General features: G+C 36.1%; 2 protein-coding genes across 3 annotated transcripts; one reads left to right on the top strand and one right to left on the bottom strand.

The window, feature by feature from the left end:
* LOC18769466 (zinc finger A20 and AN1 domain-containing stress-associated protein 8) lies at positions 3,593 to 5,706 on the bottom strand. Of its 2 annotated transcripts, none has more exons than XM_007202600.2 (3): positions 5,546 to 5,706; positions 5,364 to 5,411; positions 3,593 to 4,563 (listed from the first exon to the last, which is right to left on the bottom strand). In XM_007202600.2, exon 3 carries the CDS (start codon positions 4,548 to 4,550, stop codon positions 4,032 to 4,034), a length of 519 nt encoding a protein of 172 aa, XP_007202662.1. In that variant the 5' UTR covers positions 4,551 to 4,563; positions 5,364 to 5,411; positions 5,546 to 5,706; the 3' UTR covers positions 3,593 to 4,031. The 2 variants fall into 2 exon arrangements, with proteins under 2 accessions (XP_007202662.1, XP_020423645.1); XM_020568056.1 differs by having other exon boundaries at positions 5,364 to 5,417; positions 5,546 to 5,693.
* Positions 14,147 to 20,328, top strand: LOC109950386 (zinc finger X-linked protein ZXDB-like). The gene is made up of 2 exons (XM_020568962.1): positions 14,147 to 14,333; positions 19,928 to 20,328. The coding sequence occupies exons 1-2, from the start codon at positions 14,147 to 14,149 to the stop codon at positions 20,326 to 20,328; spliced, it is 588 nt and encodes a 195-aa protein (XP_020424551.1).

The following is a 23,414-nucleotide window of genomic DNA, read 5'->3' as shown; positions in this document are numbered from 1 at the left end:
AATATAATCAATTAATTAGGGTAAATAATCATTCGTCATCTGGCCTACGCGATCCCTTTCTGTGGTGCTGTTTCTATTCAGGCACCCTATATTGCCTTCTAATCAAACAACACTAATGAGTAACAATGTCCAATCAATTAAACTGAGCAGATACAGCTGTTAAGACCAAAACTATAGTAACGCAATGCCACATTTCTCATCATAGCTTCACAAACAAACATAGCCGGCTTGCAAGATAAGTTTCAAGGAAAGATTTGAATACAGAGGAGGATGCTATCATCGCAAGATGCCTTTCGATGTGCATAAAGTTCCCCATTTCCATGATATTGTCTTTTGACACTGACTAGGAAAAGAAAATGCTCATGCATTACTCATAAATTGTGCATTATGTCAATGATTTGGTGGAGCAAGTCATTAAAGTTCAATTGGCCTTTTGTTTCCCATTAGTGGGATGTGTTGCATGGTTAATTTGATTTTATCTTGTTAATCCCCTTGATAGCTTGTTCATCACATCAACACAAGTCAAGAAATTTTGGCCAATAGGAAAAAGATACCTAGTTTTCCCTTATTTCGTTTAAATAAGACAACTCGTTACTTGAACACATAGTTTTTCAACGTAACACTATAATTTTAGCTATTGAATTAATAACATAGTAAATTTGTTTATTGTGTCAAAATTAGGTTACCAAGTTTGACACTATTTGTATTTGTCTAAAATAACGATAAATCTAAATTCGTTACGTTCGTGTCAGTTTTGAGTCGTGTTATTTGTAAAACATGATGAAAATAAGGACGGAGAAAGCTACAATGTTCATACCTCATACCAACAGTATCATCAGGTGGATGTTATCAATAATTCTCCATTTAAAAGGTCAATGTGCCATGATATAAGCCACGAGGAGATCCCAAAAAGTGGTGGCTATTTCTAATGATCCAATCCAAACAATCCCCACCCCTAATCATACCTAGAAATTGCAAGTCCAAAACCACAATAGTTAAAAGCAAACTACAACTGTAAACTCTACTGCTTGGCTTGTTACCATTTTGTTTATTCTCTCTTTCTTTCCTCCCCAAAACCATGAGTATCACCAGTCAACCATGCATTTTTGTAATCTATACATCGATCATGGCGTTCAAACTCATCGAGCTATGCATGCCTCGAAATTAAATCTTATTTTATAACATATTTTACTCACCAAAATTGTACCATATTAAAATTTTTTTTAATTAAAAAAAAAAAAAAGGTTTGTGACTCAGAGCTGAGAATGTCAACCAATAGAAAGATGTCTGTTTTCAACCCTAAAATAAACATGTGAATCTAATCCTATGAATTGACTATGTAGCATCTAGATAAGGTTTAGCTCAAAGGAGTCTTAGCTTTTAGAGCATCCAAAGACCAATGACATAAAAATAATGCACATCATTTGCAATTTTTCATTTGTTTAATCACCTACATGTCAGAGAGAGAGAGAGAGAGAGAGAGAGAGAGGGTATTTGCATGTAATGTGTTCCCTAGAAAACTTGTCTCCAAGTCCCCAAAAAAGAATTTGAAGGGAGCCCCTTTTTGTCTTTGAAGAAGAAAACAAGCATGGGGGTGGTGGGGGAGTCGAAAGTTGCTGTTATCAAATACCCACTTATTGCAATAAAGAAAGGTAGCTAATAGCCATGGTGCTGGTAATGGGTAAACACAGTATGCAATAATGCACCACACTCCATAGCCTCTACCAACATGACATTGCTTTCAGCAGACGGTGGAGAGTGGGGACACTTGGTTGTTCATGTTGCTTGCCATGTTTTGACACTCCTTTGGTGATCCTTTTATGACTTCCACAGAGATTGCTTGGTTTTGGAAGAACATACTTGGATTTACTTATCTGGAATGTGTGAAAGTCAAAGTTCGGAGAAATCAAAAGTTGGGGAGAGGAATTAGTATGACATTAACTACTCATCAATCTAATTTTTTGTCTTGCAGGTATTAGATTACCATTTTAAATGTAAAATCCGCATATCTTTAGATTCTCATGGTCAAATTTATTCCGGATTTTCAAGTACTAGATTACAGATGTTAATGTAAAATTCACATAATTTCTTTATTCCTTGTGTGTTTGTAGATGTAAGAGAAGACCGGAAGTCATGAATTGGAATCATTCTAACACCAATACGCTAGTAAACACATAAGAAGTCAAGAAATATGCATTCCATCGTAGCTGAGTGAGTTTCTACAAGCAACAGTTTGAGATGCGTGCATAAATGTTTCTTTTTGTATTTTAAGCTTAGTTCATACCATAAATTATTTGGTCGTATAATAACCTTAAGAACTTTGTTGAATTTTGATGCCATTACACCATCTTAAATCATAAATTGATTGTCCAAACAAATGTCATATCTCACTCACTGCTAAAATGCTTCAAGCCAGTTTTCGAAGGCATACCAATGATCAAATATAAACTTAATCCACTCTTATGAACCTCAAACAGGTTGCTTCAAGAGAAATGAGCAAGACCTCCACCTGTTTAAGCTACAACAGCTGAAGAAAATAAAAGAAGAGAAAAGTTCCCTCAACCTGGCATCGATAAATAACCACTCCTCTGGTTACATAGCAGTATCCTGAAAGACTAAAGTGCAGAGCAACAAAAATATGAAACAAAAAGCCAGAATTTCATGTGTTCCCCTCCTATATAACAGCTACTAATAGTTGTTTCCAGGTGCAATCCGTTTACCTTCTTGCCAAAAGGTGCACCCAACTTCCCACCAAGCTTAAAAACCCTGACACACAGCTAACCCAGTAACACATTTACTAGATTCATAGGACTACCAACTGTTTTACTTACTGAATAATATATACACATACCATCCCTCGATGCAACCCGAAACACCGAGTATTATTTGCTCAGTATGGTCTTACCTAATGACTGTTTATTCCACCATCAGAAAGAACATTAGCATCCAACACCAGAGGAAGAATTACAGTCGCAGATACTTCAGGTGGTGTTGTGTTCCCTTCCCTCTTTAGCTACAAGAAAAAGTGGGAGCCTTATTCAATCATTAAAAAGCTAAAATGGAAAAAAAATCAAATTCAGTACCTGCCAATATTATCTATGCACACCTTTCTTCTTTTTTCCTTTTTCTAAATCTATACTAATATGTATAAAGCAATGACTATATTTCTGTCTCACACTCTTCCGTTGATTCACTCAAGTTCCAATCCCAGAAGTTCGAAATCTCAAGAATGCACCCTGTTTATGTGAGGGACTCTCTCACAAGATAAAAGTATAATGGTAAAATAGAATGAAAATAACTTCAAACCAGCACTCCCCACTAGTCATGTTTTGGGGGAGCCCAGCGGCATCTAATACTGACACAAGAAGATCACGGCCCAAAATTCTCTTATCTAGGACTAGAATAACCTGACCTGGACCTTGCACCTAGCAATCACACACATCAATAAGAGGCACCGCGTCATACATGTACAGAAACACTACCATAAACAAAATTGAGAAGATAAAAGCAACCAAACAAGTCCTAAGCGAGAATTCATTTACCCACCCAATAAGCCCCTAACCATGTCACACGGAAATTTCCACATACAATTGATTGCCAAGGAATACTCATATAAGCATAACAAAAGTGTTTTAACAACATGATTTCAAATTTCAAAACAAGCCGGGCACACATGTACAGAATGAAAATACAAAACAAACAACTTAAGGAAGTTTTAATTGCACAACATAATTGTACTGAAGGCTGAAATTTTCATATTTCCATGTACTGCAATAAAGAAATGCATACCAAGCAGAGGACCACACTGAAACATTGCTCCAAAGACATCCATCAAACCAACAATAATAAAGACTTACACACTGGAGCCAGCAAAGGAATACTTCACCAACTAGGAATAGAGTTCCCATAAAATCATGTCCTCATTATCATGACTTAAGCATTTTTACCATTAGGAGACCTAACAAGACACGAAACCAAGAAGGAGTACCATCATCTTTCAATACACAAATCTTCAGTTCAGCCCATGAGTACTAGATCTTATCAAGTTTCTCTGCCTTGACGACAGGATTGGCTTTTGCAATAGCATCTTGACCAGCAGTCCTATAATCAAAAGGACAGTCATGTTTGTCAGAATAACGATGACTTGCACAGAAGGTGTTTCCACATTTGCAATTGAAGCCAGTTAAACCAACACGCTTTCGGCAAGTAGTGCATCTGCTTGGTCCCTCTTTTTCTTTCACCTCAAACACCATGCTCGAAGATGAGTCAATGGATGGTTCTGTTGAAACAACTCTTGTCTCCACTTGTCCAGCTTGCACATCAACAACACCTGCAACGACTGGGCCAATGCCAATGCTGCTACTGCTGCCATTCACAATGCTGTCAATGGATGAAGCAGCAAAATTGGCTTGCTCCTGCTTTAGGAGTGTGTCCTTGTAACATTTAGAACACATGTTCATTGTAGCGGCCCTTCCAAAGAATCCACAGTTGTTAATGCAAAGGATAGGGCGGTCTGGAGTTTGGCATCCAGTTTCATCGTGAGATTCCATGTTTATTAGTTATCTGCAAGAGAAAAAAGAACAAGAAAAAGCACCTCATCGTTTCCATTCACCCATTGCAAAAATATCAAACCATTATACACATACAAATTAAGGACAAATTTCGACAAATACACACATACTATAAAATTCGGGCAACTCCAAATGCCCAGCATAGTGAACACATATAACCAATTCAAGAGAATAAAGCAACTACATAACCAAAGAAAAGAGAAGAAAACAACTCTTATCCACTTCAACTCATCAATTCTAGATATTTATCTCCTTCCCTGAAAAGTTTGAGATTTTCAACCTGGGTAAAACATCAATTTCACTTGCTCTGTTATGCAAATCGAAATCCCTCAGTTGATTAATTCAGGCCAAAGATTACGATTTCAACCACATAACTCTAACAAATGCAGAAAACCCACAAAACTTCTAAAGTTTTCCCTATAAGGCCGCAATCTTCAAAAAAATGGGACAAAATCTGAACAAGCTCAGTTCTATCAAATGCAGGAAACACACAAAACTTCCATAGTTTGCTCTGTAAATACCGAAATCTTGAAAAAAAAATCCCATAAAATCTGAACAAGCTCAGTCATGCAACGAAAAATCTGAACTTTCAACCGGAAACGTTTTCAACAGCAGAGGAACGCTTACATAATTTTATCAAACACGATGATTGAAACCCTATACACGTAATCAACCAACACATAATGAAAATAAATTTATGCAACTCACCAGCTTCATATTCAAGTGCAAAAAATTAACCCCGAAAAACGAATAAATAATTAATAAATTTCATAGAGAACATAAATTCCACACCTGCTTGGTTTGGCCGATCTCGAGTCACACAATCGAACCAGGCGATTCCTGTTTCTCGTGGAAAAAAAAAAAATTCAAAAATTCAAAAACCAATAAATTAATAACCTCTGCAGAAAGCAAAATCAAATAAATATACAGGAACAACAAAAATCAAATACGCAGAGAGGGGATTATTTGGATACCCTAATCGAGGAGATTATTGCGAGATAATTGTACAGAAAAAAATAAAAAATTTAAATACATAAAAAATAAAAGGAAAGAGACGAAGATAAAGGGAGGTTGGTCTTTGGGTTTTGGTTTTGGAGGCTCGTGGGGTCTCTCCGTTGGTATTTAAAACTTTAGCTTTCCGCTTTGCCAACGAACGCTCTCCACTGAGTCGGTGGTGCTGCGATAACCGCCCTTGGAGGACCGCGTAATTGCGGTGTTGCCATTTCATTATCTGACTCGGATTGTCTCAGAGTTCGGGCTTGAGATTGGGCTGGGCTGGACCCATGCTCGTACAAATGTTGGGCTTAGCCTAAATGTGACACGTGTACCAATTTATCAAGAAAAAACCGCGACCTATTTAGTGCCCGTTTGACATTGCTTATTTGGGGTGATAAGTGATTTTTTACAAATTTGGAAAGCCCATTGGTAAACTGTGAGAAAATCGCTTATTGTTAAAAAACTGTTGTGAGAGAAAGCTATAAGGGAGAACAGCTAATGAGGTGCTTTCATTTTCTAATTATGTAGGAATCAGTTTCAAAGAGGCGCTCGGTTTAATGATTATGCGGCAATCATTTTCTGATTATGTGGAAATCAATACCAACAACACTTTGAAAAAAAAAAATTACCGCCAAACTGCTTTCTCTCATAGCAAATCTGACAGCAATTATTTTCACATCACAATAATGCCAAACTCGTGTCAAATGACAATAACCTTTTTTTTTCCCAGTATTTTATCATAAATGGTATCTGAATTTTTCAAAAGTTATTGTTTGTGTCCTCGAACTTTTAAATCACTTCGTGTGTTCCATGAGTTTAATGAAAAGGACTTTAAAATATTTAGGTCTCGTTTGTTACACGACTGTCTAAGCATACACCAAACATAAGATAAGTGTTATCCAACTTAAATTAAGCCAAGCCAAGTCCAGACAGTCCTTAAGAATTTTATGTAAAAGACTATAGCCGCTCATCTATACTATTTATTAAAGACAATTTTTAGGAAGAAAAAAAAAACCAGTAACAATGCCCTGCTATACTATTTTTTTAAAAAAATTAGAAGAAAAAAAAAACAGTATAGCCGCACGGCTATACTATTTTACAGAGCACCCCACTACTGTGTGAAAATAATACAGCCGTGCGGCTATACGCTTTTTTTAAAAATTTAAAAACTGAGTATAGCCGTACGGCTATACTATTTTACAGAGCACCCCCACTACTGTGTGCAAATAATATAGCCGCACTGTGTGCAAATAATATAGCCGTGCGGCTATACGTTTTTTTTAAAAATTTAAAAACTGAGTATAGCCGGACGGCTATACTATTTTTTTAATATAAAAAAGAAAAAGATGACCTCCCACCCATTAGGCGCCATGTGTCAACATGCATTTTTCACAAAAATTAAAAACATGGAGTATACCCGAGCGGCTGTACCTTTTTTTTGAAAAAAAATTTATAAAGAAGAACCTTTATCGATTAAAGCTAAGTGTCAAAAATAAGCAGCTATACTATTTTTTTTTAATAAAAAAATCATAGTATCGTCATCCGGTGATACTATTTAATTAAAAAATTAATAATAAAAGAGGACCCTCCTAGTTACATTAGTTTGTACCTTAAAGATATTAATTTGCAACATATCCAAAGTATATATTAATCTTCTACTATATGATATTTCAATATAATTTTTATAACATATGTTATTTTTATTCAATAATATGTGAGAATTATTTGTATAATACGTGAATTTTGTGCGTCTTACTGAAATTTTTGTGGAAAATACGTGTATGAAACATTAGAAATACGTACACACTGGCAGATCCATGAATTTTTAAGAGGAGGTGCAACATTTCAAAGGCTTACTGTTCCACACAACAAAAAAATTTACTTTGGAAATTGTCAGTTCTTTAGATAAAAATAACATGTATAACTGAACTGATACTATTATTATTCATAATTCATGAAAGAAATAACATTTTCTTATTAATTAAAAAAAAATCACTGATGAATTTTTTGTTTTTTGTTTTGAAAAACTTGCATGACGCACATTCATGATTTGTATATATTGATTAATTGGATTTACAATAGAGTGCTGTTATTTCCACCCACCAATCCTATTTTCCCACCCACCTTATCTTCAAAATTTTATATACAAATTTACCCATTTGCAAAATGACTTTTAAGAACTTAAGGAAAAAACATCAACCCTAAAATAAAAACTCAATTTCATAATAATTAAAAAGGAAAAAAACTCCTTAATTAAACATAGAGACGCCAAATAATGAATGAGAGAGGGAATTAATTTACGTTTGAAGGAAAATATATTTGTATGTTTTAATTATGAGAAAAACCAAAGCAAAGGATCCGGATCCCTAATGGATTAGCAAAGAGAATTTTCTTGAATTAATAATTAAATGGTATTTTAGGAATAATGATGGGTGGAAAGATATGATTTTATTTTTTCAAATTTACATGGTGGGTGGGAAGAAAAGGTGGGCGAAAAAATAGGACATGGGGTGGAAATAGCAGCACTCTTGTAATGTATATATGAATTAACAAAATTCGCTTGTCATAAATGTGCAATTTATATATTCAGGGAAAAGAAAAAAAAAAGAAAAGAAGAAAAAGAAAAGAAGAACTTGCAATTTATTTCCTTGCGTTGAAGATTAAATTAACAAATAATTTCATTAATAATTCAATAACATTAACAAATAATATATATATATATATATCGAAGTGTTTCTAGGTTAAGCCATCAAACTCTAATGACTACTCTACCCTCAAACTAAAGTTGCAGCATGATGTGGTCTTGAATAGAACAAAAATTAAACACGTGTAATGCACACAGAGATTTTAAAACATATTAATTGTTCTAGCTCAAAACGATTCGTTTTGGCCAGATCATTAAAAAGAAAAATAGATCGTGCTTGCTACTGTTGCTCTTCACTCCAGCCTTTCCACAAACAGGCTGTGGGCATTGTTGCCCAGCCACCCAGCCGCCCAAGAGCTTAAGATGATTGACTTCTATGGTATTTTCAAGCTAGGGGAGGTGCACCTGCGCCTACTTGGGCTTCTGTGAGTCCGCCACTGTACGTACGTACATGTACAATACGAATATTGTATGTTTGTTTTTTAAATAAACGTAAGACGTGTATAGAACACGACTGTATTGTTGAAAAATATGTACCTACATATATATATATATATGTAAAAGACTATAGCCACTCATCTATACTATTTATTAAAGACAATTTAACTATTATAAAAAAAATTAAAAAAAAAAACAGTAATGCTTCCCTGTTTTCTTTTTTAAAAAAATTAGAAAAAATAAGTATAGCCGGACGGCTATACTATTTTCTACAGAAAAAACAGAGCAGTCTAACTATGTGAAAATAGTATCGCCACGGGGCTATATAAAAATTTAAAAAACTGAGTATAGCCGTCGGGCTATACTATTTTTTAATATAAAAAAGAGGACCCCCAGCCATTAGGCGTCACGTGTCAACACATTTCTTTTTTAAAAAAATTAAAAACATGGAGTATAGCCGTCCGGCTGTACTTTTTAAAATAAATAAATAAATAAATAAAGAAGAAGCTCTATTGATTAAAGCCTCGTGTCAAAAATAGCCTTTTTAAAAAAAATTTAAAAACTGAGTATAGCCATCCGACTATACTATTTTTTAATATAAAAAAGAGGACACCCCAACTATTAGGCGCCACATATTAACACATGTCTTTCTTTTAAAAAAAATTAAAAACATGGAGTATAGCCGTGCGGCTGCACTTTAAATAATAAAAAGAGCCTCTATCGATTAAAGCCACGTGTCAAAAATAAGTATAGCCGCTCGGGTATACCATTTAATTAAAAAATTAATAACAAAAAAGGACCCTCCTAGTTGCATTAGTTTGTACCTTATAGATCTTAATTTGTAACATATCCAAAGTAGATATTAATCTTTCACTATATGATATTTTAATATAATTTTTATAGAGTGCTGCTATTTCCACCTGTATGCCCTATTTTCCTACACACCTTATCTTTAAACTTTTAAAGACAAATTTAACCTCATTGTAAAATGACTTAAAATGACTTTAGGAAAAAGAAATAGGAAAAAAAAAAAACAGACTTCTGTTCTCACGTAACCCTATTGTTGGACAGAAAGAAAAAAACACAAGAAAGCTATGACTTCTTGCTCATGATTCCTTTTATGACTTTTCAATGTTCAGAACTCAATTCTCAAATAATTTTCTTCTCTTTTCTATTCATTCAATCAAATTGTTTATGAAGAAGAAAACAACAAGAGAATGGATGTTGAAGAAAACGACTTTGGCGAAAAGGTAAGAATCCTATTTGAACATAATTTATAAGATCTTTACGATTACTTAAAGCATTGGGAGATGAGTATTTCTTGGACTCTAATTTTTTTTTCTTATACAAATTAAAAACATGAAAACTTGGGGATGAACAAGTTTCTGTCAGCAGACCAGAAAGTTTGGAAGGTGGGTAAAGAGGTTGCTGGGTATGTTCAGAATTGGGGAGAGCGAGCCAGGTTTTCGTTTCAAGGGCTCGTCATCTTTTACCTGTTGACCAGCCATTGTCATCAAATTTCGTGATGTGAAGTTGCTAGATAGAGATGTGTGGGTGTCAGAGAGAGAGAGAAGACATGAGCAGAGAGAATAAAGGAGAGAGAAAATGAGGTAATAATTAAAAGGGTATTTTAGGAATATTGGTGGGTGGAAAAATAGGATTGTGTTTTTTAAAATTTATATGGTGGTTGGGAAAATAGGACAGACGGATGGAAATAGTAGCACTCTTTTTATAACATATGTTATTCTTATTCAATAATATATGAGAATTATTTGTATAATACGTGAATTTTGTGTGTCTTGCTGAAAATTTTATAGAAAATATGTGTATGAAACATTAGAAATACGTACGTACATGTACAATAAGACTATTGTATGTTTGCTTTTTAAAGAAAACGTGAGATGTGTATAGAACACAAATGTATTGTTGAAAAATCCATATATATATATGCATACTTATGTAAAAGACTATAGCCACTCGTCTATACTATTTATTAAAGACAATTTATAAAAATAAAAATAAAAATAACCCAGTAACGCTGCCCTGCTATACTTTTTTTTTAATTAGAAAAAAATCAAGTATAGCCACGGCTATATTATTTTCTAAAGAAAAAATAGAGCAGCCCACTATGTGAAAATAGTATAGCTGTGTGTCGATACTTTTTTTAAAATTTTAAAAACTGAGTATAGTCATTGGGCTATACTATTTTTTAATATAAAAAAGAGAACCCCCAGCCATTAGACGCCACGTGTCAACAGATGTCTTTTAAAAAAAAAATTAAAAACATGGAGTATATCTGTGCGACTGTACTCCCCTTATATATATATAATAAAGAAGAACTTCTATCAATTAAAGCCACGTGTCAAAAATACGGCTATACTATTTTTATTTATAAAAAAATCGTAGCATAGCGGCCCGGCTATACTATTTAATTAAAAAAATTAATAATAAAAAAGGACCCTCATAGTTGCATTAGTTTGTACCTTATAGATATTAATTTGCAACATATCCAAAGTAGATATTAATCTTCCACTATATGATATTTTAATATAATTTTTATAACATATGTTACTCTTATTCAATAATATGTGAGAATTATTTGTATAATACGTGAATTTTGTGCCTTACTGAAAATTTTGTAGAAAATACGTGTATGAAAGATTAGAAATACATATGTACATGTACAATACGACTATTGTATGTTTGCTTTTTAAAGAAAATGTGAGACGTGTATACAACATGAATGTATTGTTGAAAAATACGTATATGTATATGCATATATATGTAAAAGACTATAGACGTTCGTCTATACTATTTATTAAAGATAATTTTAAAAATAAATAAAAAACCAGTAATGCTGCCCTGCTACACTATTTTTTTGAAAAAAATAGAAGAAAATCGAGTATAGCTACCCTGCTATACTATTTTCAAAAGAAAAAAACAGAGCAGCCCAAATGTGTGAAAAAGATATAGCCACGCGGCTATATATGTTTTTGAAAATTTTGAAAAACTGAGTATGCGGCTATAGTTTTTTTTAATATGAGGACGCCTTGCCATTAGGCACTACGTGTCAAAACATGTCTTTAAAAAAAAAAAAAAAAAAACATGGATTAAAGCCAAGTGTCAAAAATAAGTATAGCCGCTTGTCAGCCATTAGGTGCCCGACTATACTATTTAACTAAAAAATTAATAATTAAAAAGGACCCTCCTAGTTGCATTAGTTTGTACCTTATAGATATTAATATGCAACAAATCCAAAGTAGATATTAATCTTTCGCTATATGATTTTTAATATAATTTTTATAACATGTGTTATTCTTATTCAATAATATGTGAGAATTATTTGTATAATATGTGAATTTTGTGGGTCTTACTGAAACTTTTACAGAAAATATGTGTATGAAACTTTAGAAATATGTACGTACATGTACAATACGACTATCATATATTTGCTTTTTAAAGAAAACGTGAAACGTGTATACTACACGAATGTATTGTTGAAAAATGCGTACATATATATACATATGTAAAAGACTATAGCCGCTCGTTTATACTATTTATTAATAAAGATAATTTATATTAAAAAAAACAGGAACGCTGCCTGGCTATACTATTTTTTAAAAAATAAATAAGAGAAAAATCTAGTATAGCCCAGGTATACTATTTTCTAAAGAAAAAACAGAGCTATTTGAAAATAGTATAGCCGTTCGGCAATACTGTTTATTTTTTTTTTAAATGAGTATAGCCGTTTGGCAATACCATTTTTTTTTTAACTGAGTATAGCCGTCCGGCTATACTATTTTAAAATATTTTTTAATATAAAAAAGAGGACCCCCACCCATTAAGCGCCACGTGTCAACACATGTCTTTTTTTACACAAGATTAAAAAACATGGCGTATACCCGTGCGGCTGTACTCCTTTGTTTCGTTTTAATAAAGGAGAACCTCTATCGATTAAAGCCACGTGTCAAAAATAAGTATAGCCGCCTGTCTATGCTACTTTTTAATGTAAAAAAGAGGATCCCACATTCATTAACAGCTACGTGTCAACACATGTCTTTTTAACAAAATTAAAAACCTGGAGTATAGCAGCCCGGCTGTACTTCTTTTTTTTTTTCTCTAAAAAAAAATAATTAAAGAAGAACCTCTATCGATTAAAGCCACATGTCAAAAAAAAATACAGCCGGCCGGCTATAATAATTTTTATATTTGTAAATCGTAGTATAGCCGCCCGGCTATACGATTAAATAAAAAAATAATAATAATAAAAAGGACCTTCCTAGTTGCATTAGTTTGTACCTTATAGATCTTAATTTGCAACATATCCAAAGTAGATATTCTAATAGAATAGAAAATAAATCTCATAATCGAACTAGGATCTCGCCAACACGAGGTGAGGTTCCATTGGTCCAGCAAGCGGATTTGTGTTACTATTTTGTTTTTTTGGTTACAAAGAGGCCAAAGCCAAGACGAAACAAGAAGAAAAAACTAACAGACCATAGCCCTCTCAAGGGCCCTTCCTAGGACATCATCCAATAAGATGTTCCAAATAGAAATCGGAGCTTACTCAAAATTATGAAGCCCCGAAGGTAATTCATACCCCAAATTAGCAAGGTGGTCAGCAACTCTTTTTTGCTCCATGTAAATATGAGAAATCTTGCAGCTCCAATCACGGTGTAGCAGCAACTTGCAATCTTCAATTAGACAAAAAAATGGGTGGAATTGGTTAGAAACCTTGGCCATCAGAGAAACAACAAATAGAGTCACATTCAACATCAGGGGACCTAATACCCTTATTTTATGCGATTTGCAACCCTCTAAGTAGACTCCATAACTCAGCCTTAATTATTTATTGATTGGAGGATCTGTTGCGGTGGGTGCATGGGAATTGGGTTTCATATATTTACTTTAATTAGCAGGTTTTGTATAATTTTTATGCAATGGCTTTTGGGCCTAATAGTACCTCATATCCCATTTTAAGAACAAGGATGGAGCATCTCTCAGAAAAAAAATGAAAAATAACCAAGGATGAAGCTAGTAAGGCCCCTCAACTCAAGCCAAACATTAGTACAATCTCTAAACTAAGACCAAATACAAGCCAAACTTAAAAGCAAAAGAACAACTTGAGGTATAAGTTAATCCCTTGATTAAGAAACAAACAACATTAGGTAATTATGATAAGTAGAAAGCAAGAAGAATAATGCTATATTGCATACAAATAAAACGCACGTACTGGCACAAGACAGGTCAAACTCATAAACAAGAGTAGTGCTGCTGATACGAGTTGACCTTATCTTCTGCATTGAAGGCTTATTTCCTCAGTGCATGACTGCAAATCATCCTCAGTGCATGACTGCAAATCATCCTCAGTGCATGACTGCAAATCATCCTACTGCTCACTCGTCCCCTGCCCTCCTTGAGTGGCTGTTGCTCCTTTTGGACCTCTTAGATCTGGAAGACTCATCTTAATGAATTCTAGCGAAGGTTCCCAATAGGGATGCATAATATTATTTCCGAAATTGCTTATAGCGACTTTAGGACCTTTATTTGGAAGACTCATGGTAGTGGTTGTGGAGGTAGTGAATGTGATGGTGTAAGTGGTGGAGTTGGATGTGGAAGTGGAGGTGGTAGTGGTGGAGGAGGTGGTGGTGGTGGTGGCGATGGCGATGGCAGTGGTTGTGGAGGTAGTGAATGTGCTGGTGTAAGTGGTGGAGTTTGATGTGGAAGTGGTGGAGGAGGTGGTGGTGGTGGCGGCGATGACGGTGGCGGCGGTTGTGGTGGTGGCGATGGCGGCGGCGGCGATGGTGGCTGCGGCAGTGGCGGTGGCAGTGTGGCTGTGGTGGTGGTGGTGGTGGTGGTGGTGGTGGTGGTGTGGTGGAGTTGGATGTGGAAGTGGAGGTGGTGTTATTTTTTAAAATGAATAATGGTATTTTGGGAATTAAAAAAATTCATTAAAGATTCATCTATGCTTCTTTTGAAAGCAGCTTTGAAAAGCAACTCATAGCCTACTTTTAAAAGCTGCTGTCAAAACGCCACTGCTTTTAAAATAATCAGGATATTTTATTTTTACCAAATACTTTAAACTGTTTAACTTTAAAGTGAAGCAGGTTTTTGGCGAAAAGAGCAATACCAAACGGGGCTAATACCTGCCAACATTACCTCTCACCCTCTCTGTTCCATAAATTCTATTACGTCTAACACCATCGCTCATTTCAAAAGTGTTAAGACACATCATCGACTAGATCACGAAATACTGCATCTTGAATAAATTCCACAACATCCTCCTGGGAACTGAATTGAAGTTGTTTAAACGACTCTGTAAATCTCCTGAGCTTGAAATCCTCCTCAGTCTCATTTACGAGTTTCTCAAATATATCATCATCTACTCCGGCTTTACCAACAACTACTTGAATGAGGTTTCAAGCTCAGAACCAAATAATTGACAGCCCCAAGTAAAATTCAGCATAGCGGGACTGCTTGATTTCATCTATCTCTTTTTGTTGCTCATTGGAACTCAGTTGCCTGGACAAAAGAATCTCCTCACACAAGCGTCTTTCAAGTAAACTCCTTGAATAAATCAACTCGTGTAACGACGGGAGCTTTATTAAAAAGCATCTCGAATGCCTTCCTTCTCACATCTTCCTTGGTTTCCCCTGCTGCTGCTGCAAGGCTTCCGACATTAACATCTTCCGCAGCAAGTTTGTTGGAGATTTGCTCAATCTTGTCTTGCTGGTCCTTGGGGGATAGTAGGCTGAACCAGAAAATCGAGAGCTTCGAGAGTAATTCGGCAGGCCTGGCAAAATCAGTAGAACGGGTGCTGGGCTCATGGGATGGTATTCGGAGCAGAGGCGTTGCTAATCGAAGCAGAAAAAGGTTTTTGAACATCATTAAGATAGAGTAGCCTACAACTCAGATGAGAGTCATTAATTAGCAACTTCAAACCACATAATTAATATACAAACAAACTCAATTAATCAAAAGGTACAAATACATATTATTAATATCATTATGTAAATAAATATTACATAACTGTGCCACAAGTATAATCCAAATGCTAACGTACCTATGACACAGCACAAGACAAAATAACTAAAATTAAATATCATGTTGGCCCAGTGGTTAAGGCCCTTCCTCAGGCCCGGTAGATTCCACCACTAGCAAAGAATATAAATCTGGAGTAAGAAATGTGAAGGAATTAAGGGCATCCGTTGGCAATGACTTAGATGATTTAGAAAAGAATAAACAAATGTAGATGCCATGATGCTCCAAACAAATGGGTGTGTAATTTTAGTGCTGGCAGATCCAGGATTATTACCTCAAGTAATCGTGGTGTAAAAGTTCTGAGCACTAGGTGGTGGATGGCGACGTAGGAGGTAAGGGGGGGTTAGAGTTTTGAGGAGGTTAGGTTGAGTAGAATAAGAGAGGTTATACTTTTCTCATGTATTGTGTGTACTGTAGACTAGCTGTAATCTATTTAATTTATAGAAAGAGTTGAAGGATTGGAGGTATACAACAAAATTCAGCACCTTCCTTCAGTCTTCTCTGAAATTGCAAGGAACCATGGTTTGACGAGACCCGCTTCGAAATTTTTCAGAAATTGGAGCGAATTTTGTCTTTTTACCGACATCACCCCGATGCCGGGCCCACTTATTAAAAATCGAGACTTTCTACCAAAATTTTGGCAGAGTCACCCTTGTAAATTGAACAAACCCAACAAAAAATTCAACCTGCATAGAATACATAATAAGATCCCGACCAGCAGCATGCTTTTAACATACAACAGTTCACAGTAAATGGCCTCCGGCCTCAAGTAAAAACCTAATATGGGCAATAACAGAGCGTCTAACAGATTTAGTTTACAACAACAGTTGAGTAGAAGGAAATTACTCGAAGCCTAATCTACTGATGTAAACGATTCGGCCTTCGAACACCGCTTGCAACCCTCCTGGAGCGACTAATGGCTGGGGGGCGCAAAACAGAAAATATGTGAGTGGACAAAAACAAGATTTGCATTTAAAACAACATAACAACCCCACCGTGTAAAAATAATGCTCACATCATGAACATTCACAATTCATAAATAGATGCTCAAAAACATTATTCTTTAAAACCCTTTAAAACCACAAATCACTCAATCCATAAACCTCATCCCCAAAATTCCACTACTATATATATATATATATATACATACAAATATACAATATATAATATACCCGTCACACTACCTAGGTACCGGAGAAACAATCCAATCAGGGGATTGTTTGACTAGCCCGTAAGATTTTCAGGTGCTATCTTGCGTTTAGGGATGACCGGTCCAACTGGGGGACGAAACTCCATAGCTCACACACCGGAACATCCAACGTCACGTGTAGCTCAAATACTAAGTCCTATGCGCGCAGACTACATCATCACACACCGGAACATCCAACACCATGTGTGATGATCCCAAGCAATATATATAATCTTCCCATACGCGGGAAATTCCAATGCCGCGTATGGGAAGTGTCTCACACGCCGGAACATCCAACGTCATGTGTGGGAAGCCTAGTTACTAGGGAAGATACTTACAAGTGTAATCTAGAGGTAGGCACTCAAACCGGCGAACCGAAAATCTGAGCCGAATCGCACCGAACCAAACCGAAAAAAACCGAGTTGACCAAAACGTCAACAACAGTCAAAAATCAAACCGAACTGGTTTGGACCTGTTCCGGATCTGGTTCCATGTCTTTAAAAATCGGACTGAGCCGAATCGAACCGGTCAAATTAAAAATATATATAATTTCAATATATATTTATATTTAATGCTATATTTTGAATTTCACTATAATAAAAAAAACTAATATTTATCCAAGTTCAATTTCAAAATATCTCTCTTTTCTAACTTTAATATTTATTTATTTATATGAAATTGAATAATTTGTTAATTTTCAAGTTTAAAAAAAATAATATTTCAGTTGAGAATTGTATTAAAAAATAATTTAAAAAAATAATTTTTATAATCTGGTTCAAAACCGAATCGAAACCGGAAGTGGACCGAAATCGGTTCAAACCGAACCGGACAGTTTTTGAAATTTTTTTTATTAAAATCGAACCGAACCAAACCAGATAAATAGTACCGGATCGGTTCTAATTTGAGGCAAAAATGGGTCCAAACCGAACCGTATCCACCCCTAGTGTAATCATACAACTTTTCTCAACAACCCCTCATACTTAAGTCCTTCCACAATCTCACCTCAACAACCTAAGTATCCTACCTATCGACTATATATATAGAACTTCCCCAAAATCCATACAAACATACTCTCGATACCTAAATATGTCAAACCCACAATATATTGCCAAAGCGCTATACAAACATCAAATTCAATATTTAAATATAATATATTCAATATACCATTTAAAACATTATGCATAAATCTTTCATCAATAAAACCATGCATATGATTAAAAACAAAGTCCATTCACAAGTATTCCCACGCTGCCTGACCACGAGAGGGTCTCGCCTGCTGGGTACGAGCGGTCGGAGCACCTGTTTCGAGATACGAACCCTTAATCAATATAAAATTACTTCGAAACGGAAATCACAAATTAATTACTTAAATTCCTAAGTTCCCAGTGCGTGTACGTTGAACGAGGTATCCTAAGGTCCAGTTACAGGTTTAGGAATCGCTCACGATTGGACGGTTATCGCTAACCCACAAACTTTGAATTATTGAATTGGAACATCCGGGGCTCCGATTCACGATCCGCAAATTCCTATACGATTCTAAGAGTACTTAGATCAACATATTTAATTGGAAAACGATCCAACGGTCAGAACCTATCGAACTCGGATAACGCACAATATGCGAAATTCGTTAGATAGACAAACGACGTTCGAATTGAGATCCGCGAAATTCTATACACTCGTGACAACATGAGGATCTCATCAGGACAAAATATAGCTTCACCACCTTTGCCCACATGCCGCCACATCGGCGGCAGTGTGTGGGTGTGTAGAGTAAATTCTGACGACGGAAATTCTCCACACCACCGCTCCTCCTTCCTACCCTAGGTTCTACTCGAAGCAAGGATCACTTTATTCAACTACGGGGAGGTCCAAATAGGACGGCAACTGGCCGGAATTTCACTTTGAAATTCGGCCAAAACCTAGGTTTTCAAATTCGATTTCCCAAACTAAAAATCGATCTAATCCCAAGCAACAGACAGCTAGAACAAATAAAAAGAGGAAGAAACCTCACATTTTTCACCAGAATCGGGCGGCGGAGGCGATGGCTCAACGACGAGAAATCTCCGGTTCAAACCAGTCGATATCGTCGGTGATACTCGAGTTTTCTGGCGGGGAAAACTGCAGGCCATGACCGGGGCGTCGAAATGCAGCTAATGGGACTGGTCTCACGTTCTGCCGTGGCCGGAGCTGAGAGAACCGAAGAGAGAGAGTGCTCGGGTCGGGGAGAGAGAAACGGAGGAGAGAGAGAGAGAGAGAGAGAGAGAGAGAGAGAGAGAGAGAGAGAGAAAAGTTGAGCGCGCCAGGAGAGAGAGAGCTGAGGTGAAAAATCTGATTTTGGGGTGAATATTTGTATGCTTATTTGTGTGTGTTTCGGCTCTAGAAGGAGCCTCTTATTTATATGCATATCTCTATGAGTTTAGCCCATCAATGAACTCTTAGAGATAACCTTAATGCTTATAGGATTAGGTAATCTTAATCCTTATCAAAGTAGGAATCCTTAAGCCTGTTAATATATATCTAGAACACTTATATTAGGCTGCCATATCAGATAGGAATAGACTTTCTGATAAACCATGAGTTCTTAGGAATCCTTATTCGATTAGAAGATCACTTTAGTGGTTTAAAACAGTAAACCATCTTACAAGATACGCAATATATCTACTACATCGCCAGGGCACACATAAAAGAATATTGAAGTCCTCTTAATTGAGGCGTATAAAAGAACTAATTCGAGCCAGTACACCTTTGGAGCACAATGGCTTAATTAGGAGTCAAGATCTGTGTAAATTCATCTTACACTACATCCATATTTATATTGCGCTGCAGCTAGTTCCAATAGTGGCACGCCTAAGCAAAACACCATGCCAAGCTTCAAGAAGTGAAACTCTTTCATATTTCCTCAGCTATCAACATAGATAGCACAAGGTAGTCGAAGCCCACAAAGTGATGAAATGGCTTCAAGAGCATTTGGTATATAGATAACGAGACTTACTGAAGGGCAAACCAGTGATCATGCCAATTCTCCATCTTCATAGGTTCATGTGACAGGTCCATTTGATGTACCTATGCCAGTAATTATACTAGCAATTACGACCCCGATCATAATACTAGTTGCACCTGTGGTAACTGCTGAAGATGAGACCAACAATAATCAAGCTATGGCTGTGGAGGTGCCTGCTATTATTCCTCCACCAAGGTATCAAGCTCAGAGACATGGTGAAGCAGCTTTGCCACCAGAGCCATCAAGGAGAAATGTGAATGCTGAGAGATGGAGGCAACCCCTTGCTTTTAATACTCATATTGCCAACAACAATGGCAATATTAGAGGCAATGACAGAGGTAGAGGGAATAACGTGCAACAACCTGAACCAATCCAAGATTCTGATGATGAGATGGAAGAAATACCTATTCATCCACCTGTTTTTGCAGTAGCAGCTCCAGTTTCTTGAGGTCTATTTACCAAAAACCTTATCCAGCTCATATTAATGATATTCCTTTCCCAAGGGGTTTCAAATTAAGTTCCAAATTTCAACTTATTCAATGGGGAAGATCTCTACGCTTCAGCTCTAGAACACATTAGGTGTTTCTTAGCTCATTGTGTTGCTATTGAGACTCAGCCCCTAGTGAAGTTAAGGTTGGTTGGAAGTTCATTATCGGGCCAAGCTTTTACTTGGTATTTAAATTTGCCTCCAAATTCTATTCAAGACTGGAATGAAATGGAGACAGTTTTCATAGACCAGCCAGTACTATAGGTCTGAGCCCGAAATCACTATCAATGATCTTACTTATTTAAAGCAACATAAGCATGAGACGGATCCTGATTTTATTGCCCGATTCAAGAAGATCAAGATGAAATGTAAGATTCCAATGGAGGAAAAACATTTCATTAAAATTGCTCAAAATGCCCTAAAAATTTCTCTAAGGAAGAAGTTTGATGATACTAAGTTTGTGGACCTTCAAGATATAGCTCAGAGGGCAGGGACGTATGAACTGTTGCTAAAAGAAGAAATTCAAAGGAAGAACACTTCCAAATCTACTTACTTGAAGACTCAGAATCCAATTCATGATATGGAAATCGTAGAGGGACTGGTTGAAAAAGGGCTCGAGCACATAAATACTAACATGGCCATTGTCTTATAAGCAGAAGTATAAGTCATATTCTTTTGACTTGTCCAAGGTAGAGAGTATTTTTGATGAGCTAATGAGAGCCAAGATGATTCAGTTTGATGATAAGCATGTTTTCACAAAGCCTGAGGAAGTCAAGGGGAAATCATACTATAAGTGACACAACTCTTTCTCTCATGTCATTGTTAATTGCGTGCAATTTAGAGATCAAATTCAAGATTTGATAGTAGATGGCAAACCCTTATGGATAAGCCTGAAAGCATGACAGTAAACAATAATCATTGTCCCACCAACATGGTTGAGGTCAATTGGCCTAACAAGAACAAAAGAAATATCATTATGGATATTGGGGAATAGGTCAGTGTGGGATAGGAGAGAAAAATACGAATAAAATCCAATTAGAATAGAGAGTTTGTTTTCCTAGTTGAGTTAGTCTTTGACTTTTGATGCACTTCTTTGACCAGACCAAATGCCAATTGATCTAGGCAATTATAGGTGATTTATAATTGACCTAACACAAGATTAGGTGCCTCCTAAGAGCAACTCCAGCGCTTGGGCCCAGCCCGGGTAAAAGGCAGCCCCAGGCTCCAAAACCCCTTCTAGCGCACAAGGTTTAGCCCTGGCAAGAGCTAGGTCCCACGAGCCCAGGCAAGCCCATAGGCAAATTCAGCCCAAACTGCTGCCTGGGCAGAATGATGTAATGTTGACATCATAATGACGTCAGCAACAAAAAAAAAGGGAAAAAAATACAAATTTTTTTATTTTTTTTTATAAATACCTAACCATATTCTTTACTTCCCACACCAAAAACTCTATACAAATTCATTTCTTCATATCTCATGTGAATAGTATTTGCCATTGTCCTAGCCTTTTGGGGTGGAACCAAAAAAGGCAAGGCTGCCACTATTCACATGAATAGTGACAGCCCTTGCCTTGCCTTAGCCTTACCCTTAGCCTTTTGGGGTGGACATACTCCCAAGGATGTCCAAAAGCCTGCTTACCAAGAATGGTAATTTGTGATGCAAAGTTGTCAAAACTCGCGCAAAATTCTAGCACTGACCCACTGTACTAAAATTGATGTAACTTTCTCCATAAAACTCGAAATCACGAACCGTAAAATTCTCTAGAAACTAGACTTCCAGAGCTTTCCAAGAATATACAACACGTTATCTGATTCTTCTTGAGCACATACAGTTAAATCCGTAAGTTTGACCCATCTGCACATGCAATTTCTTGAGTTCTAAGTTTCTAATTCCAAATTTCTGCCTTCTTTGCTCTTTTTCACAATATTTTTTTTTCTTTTTTAACTCCAACTCAACTTTAGAGATGATTTCCTACAAAACTCACATTAAATACATCAAAATAACCAATTTTACAGAAGAAACTAATGCAAAGCATAAGAATAGGGTATAGAAAATAAACACAAATATGGAGTTATCAACAGTTTGACGTCGTTTGTGGGGATCGACACAAAATGCTTCAATCGTTCTCCCCTTCTTTAGTGCCCTTCGGCACTCCTCCGATTAGCACCTCCTAATTTTCCATTCGCAATACTCGTGCTGAAGAAATCATGAATCATCTAGGCACCAAGATGCTAAAGACACCATCGTTGTCGAAACCACAGCAAGCCTTAAGGCCCCAACATGCCGAAGACGTGTATTGCCCAAAGCAACCTACAGTTCAATCGCTTTTCATGGCTTGCACAACTTTCAATCCAAAAGGAAGCCCACATGATTCACTTCCAAGAGATAAGTGCAATATTTCTCGTGAATTATGAGAGTCAGCTTTGATAGAAATGCCCCCTCCACTTGAGAGGCACATATTCAACAAGTAACAGAGTTAGAAGAATTTGACAGAAATTGGGCATCGTCCTAAAATTGCTTGGAATTGAAAATCACGTTGGTGAAAGTGACCAAATTGAAATCAAAGGGACCTTAGTGGTAAAATTGGTAAAACCACATGAACCGAAAGTAACTTTTTGCCTTGTAATAGTGGTGGACCTAGTTTTGTTGGGTTCGGTTTAAACTTCAAAGCAACACAATATCACAATTCAAACTGATTTAGTTTAGGCCCCAAGTTAGTAGCATAACTAATGCAAAACCAAATCATTTAGTGTTTGGTTGGGTTCATGTATTTCCCTTAAAGCAAATATTTTATGTCCTCTTACATATGCCAAAGTGACTCATAAACTGAACATGTGAGAAAACTTATTATTATTGAAGATTTGCAATTTTTTTAAATTAATACAAGCGATAATTTAAACTCTAAGGGGAAGAGGGTTTTTCACACACATACTACTAAGATGCCATAGGAGTTCGAACATGAGACCACTAATATGCAAGTCAAAGTCATTTTCCATTAGGGTAGACCCCATTTGCTTGAAGATTGACAAATTATGTAAAATAGATTA

The sequence above is a fragment of the Prunus persica genome, chromosome G7, assembly GCF_000346465.2.
Source record: "Prunus persica cultivar Lovell chromosome G7, Prunus_persica_NCBIv2, whole genome shotgun sequence".
NCBI lineage: Eukaryota > Viridiplantae > Streptophyta > Magnoliopsida > Rosales > Rosaceae > Prunus > Prunus persica.
The sequence above is the reverse complement of the archived record's forward strand: the minus strand, read 5'-3'. Positions and strand labels throughout refer to the sequence as shown.

What these genes read in the sequence shown, in the direction of transcription:
- LOC109950386 (XM_020568962.1), top strand. Translation starts at nt 14,147, where the DNA reads ATGCATAATATTATTTCCGAAATTGCTTATAGCGACTTTAGGACCTTT. An exon ending in CGATGGCAGTGGTTGTGGAG is followed by an intron (nt 14,334 to 19,927) that starts GTAGTGAATGTG and finishes TTCATGTGACAG; the next exon opens with GTCCATTTGATGTACCTATG.
- LOC18769466 (XM_007202600.2), bottom strand. Translation starts at nt 4,550, where the DNA reads ATGGAATCTCACGATGAAACTGGATGCCAAACTCCAGACCGCCCTATC.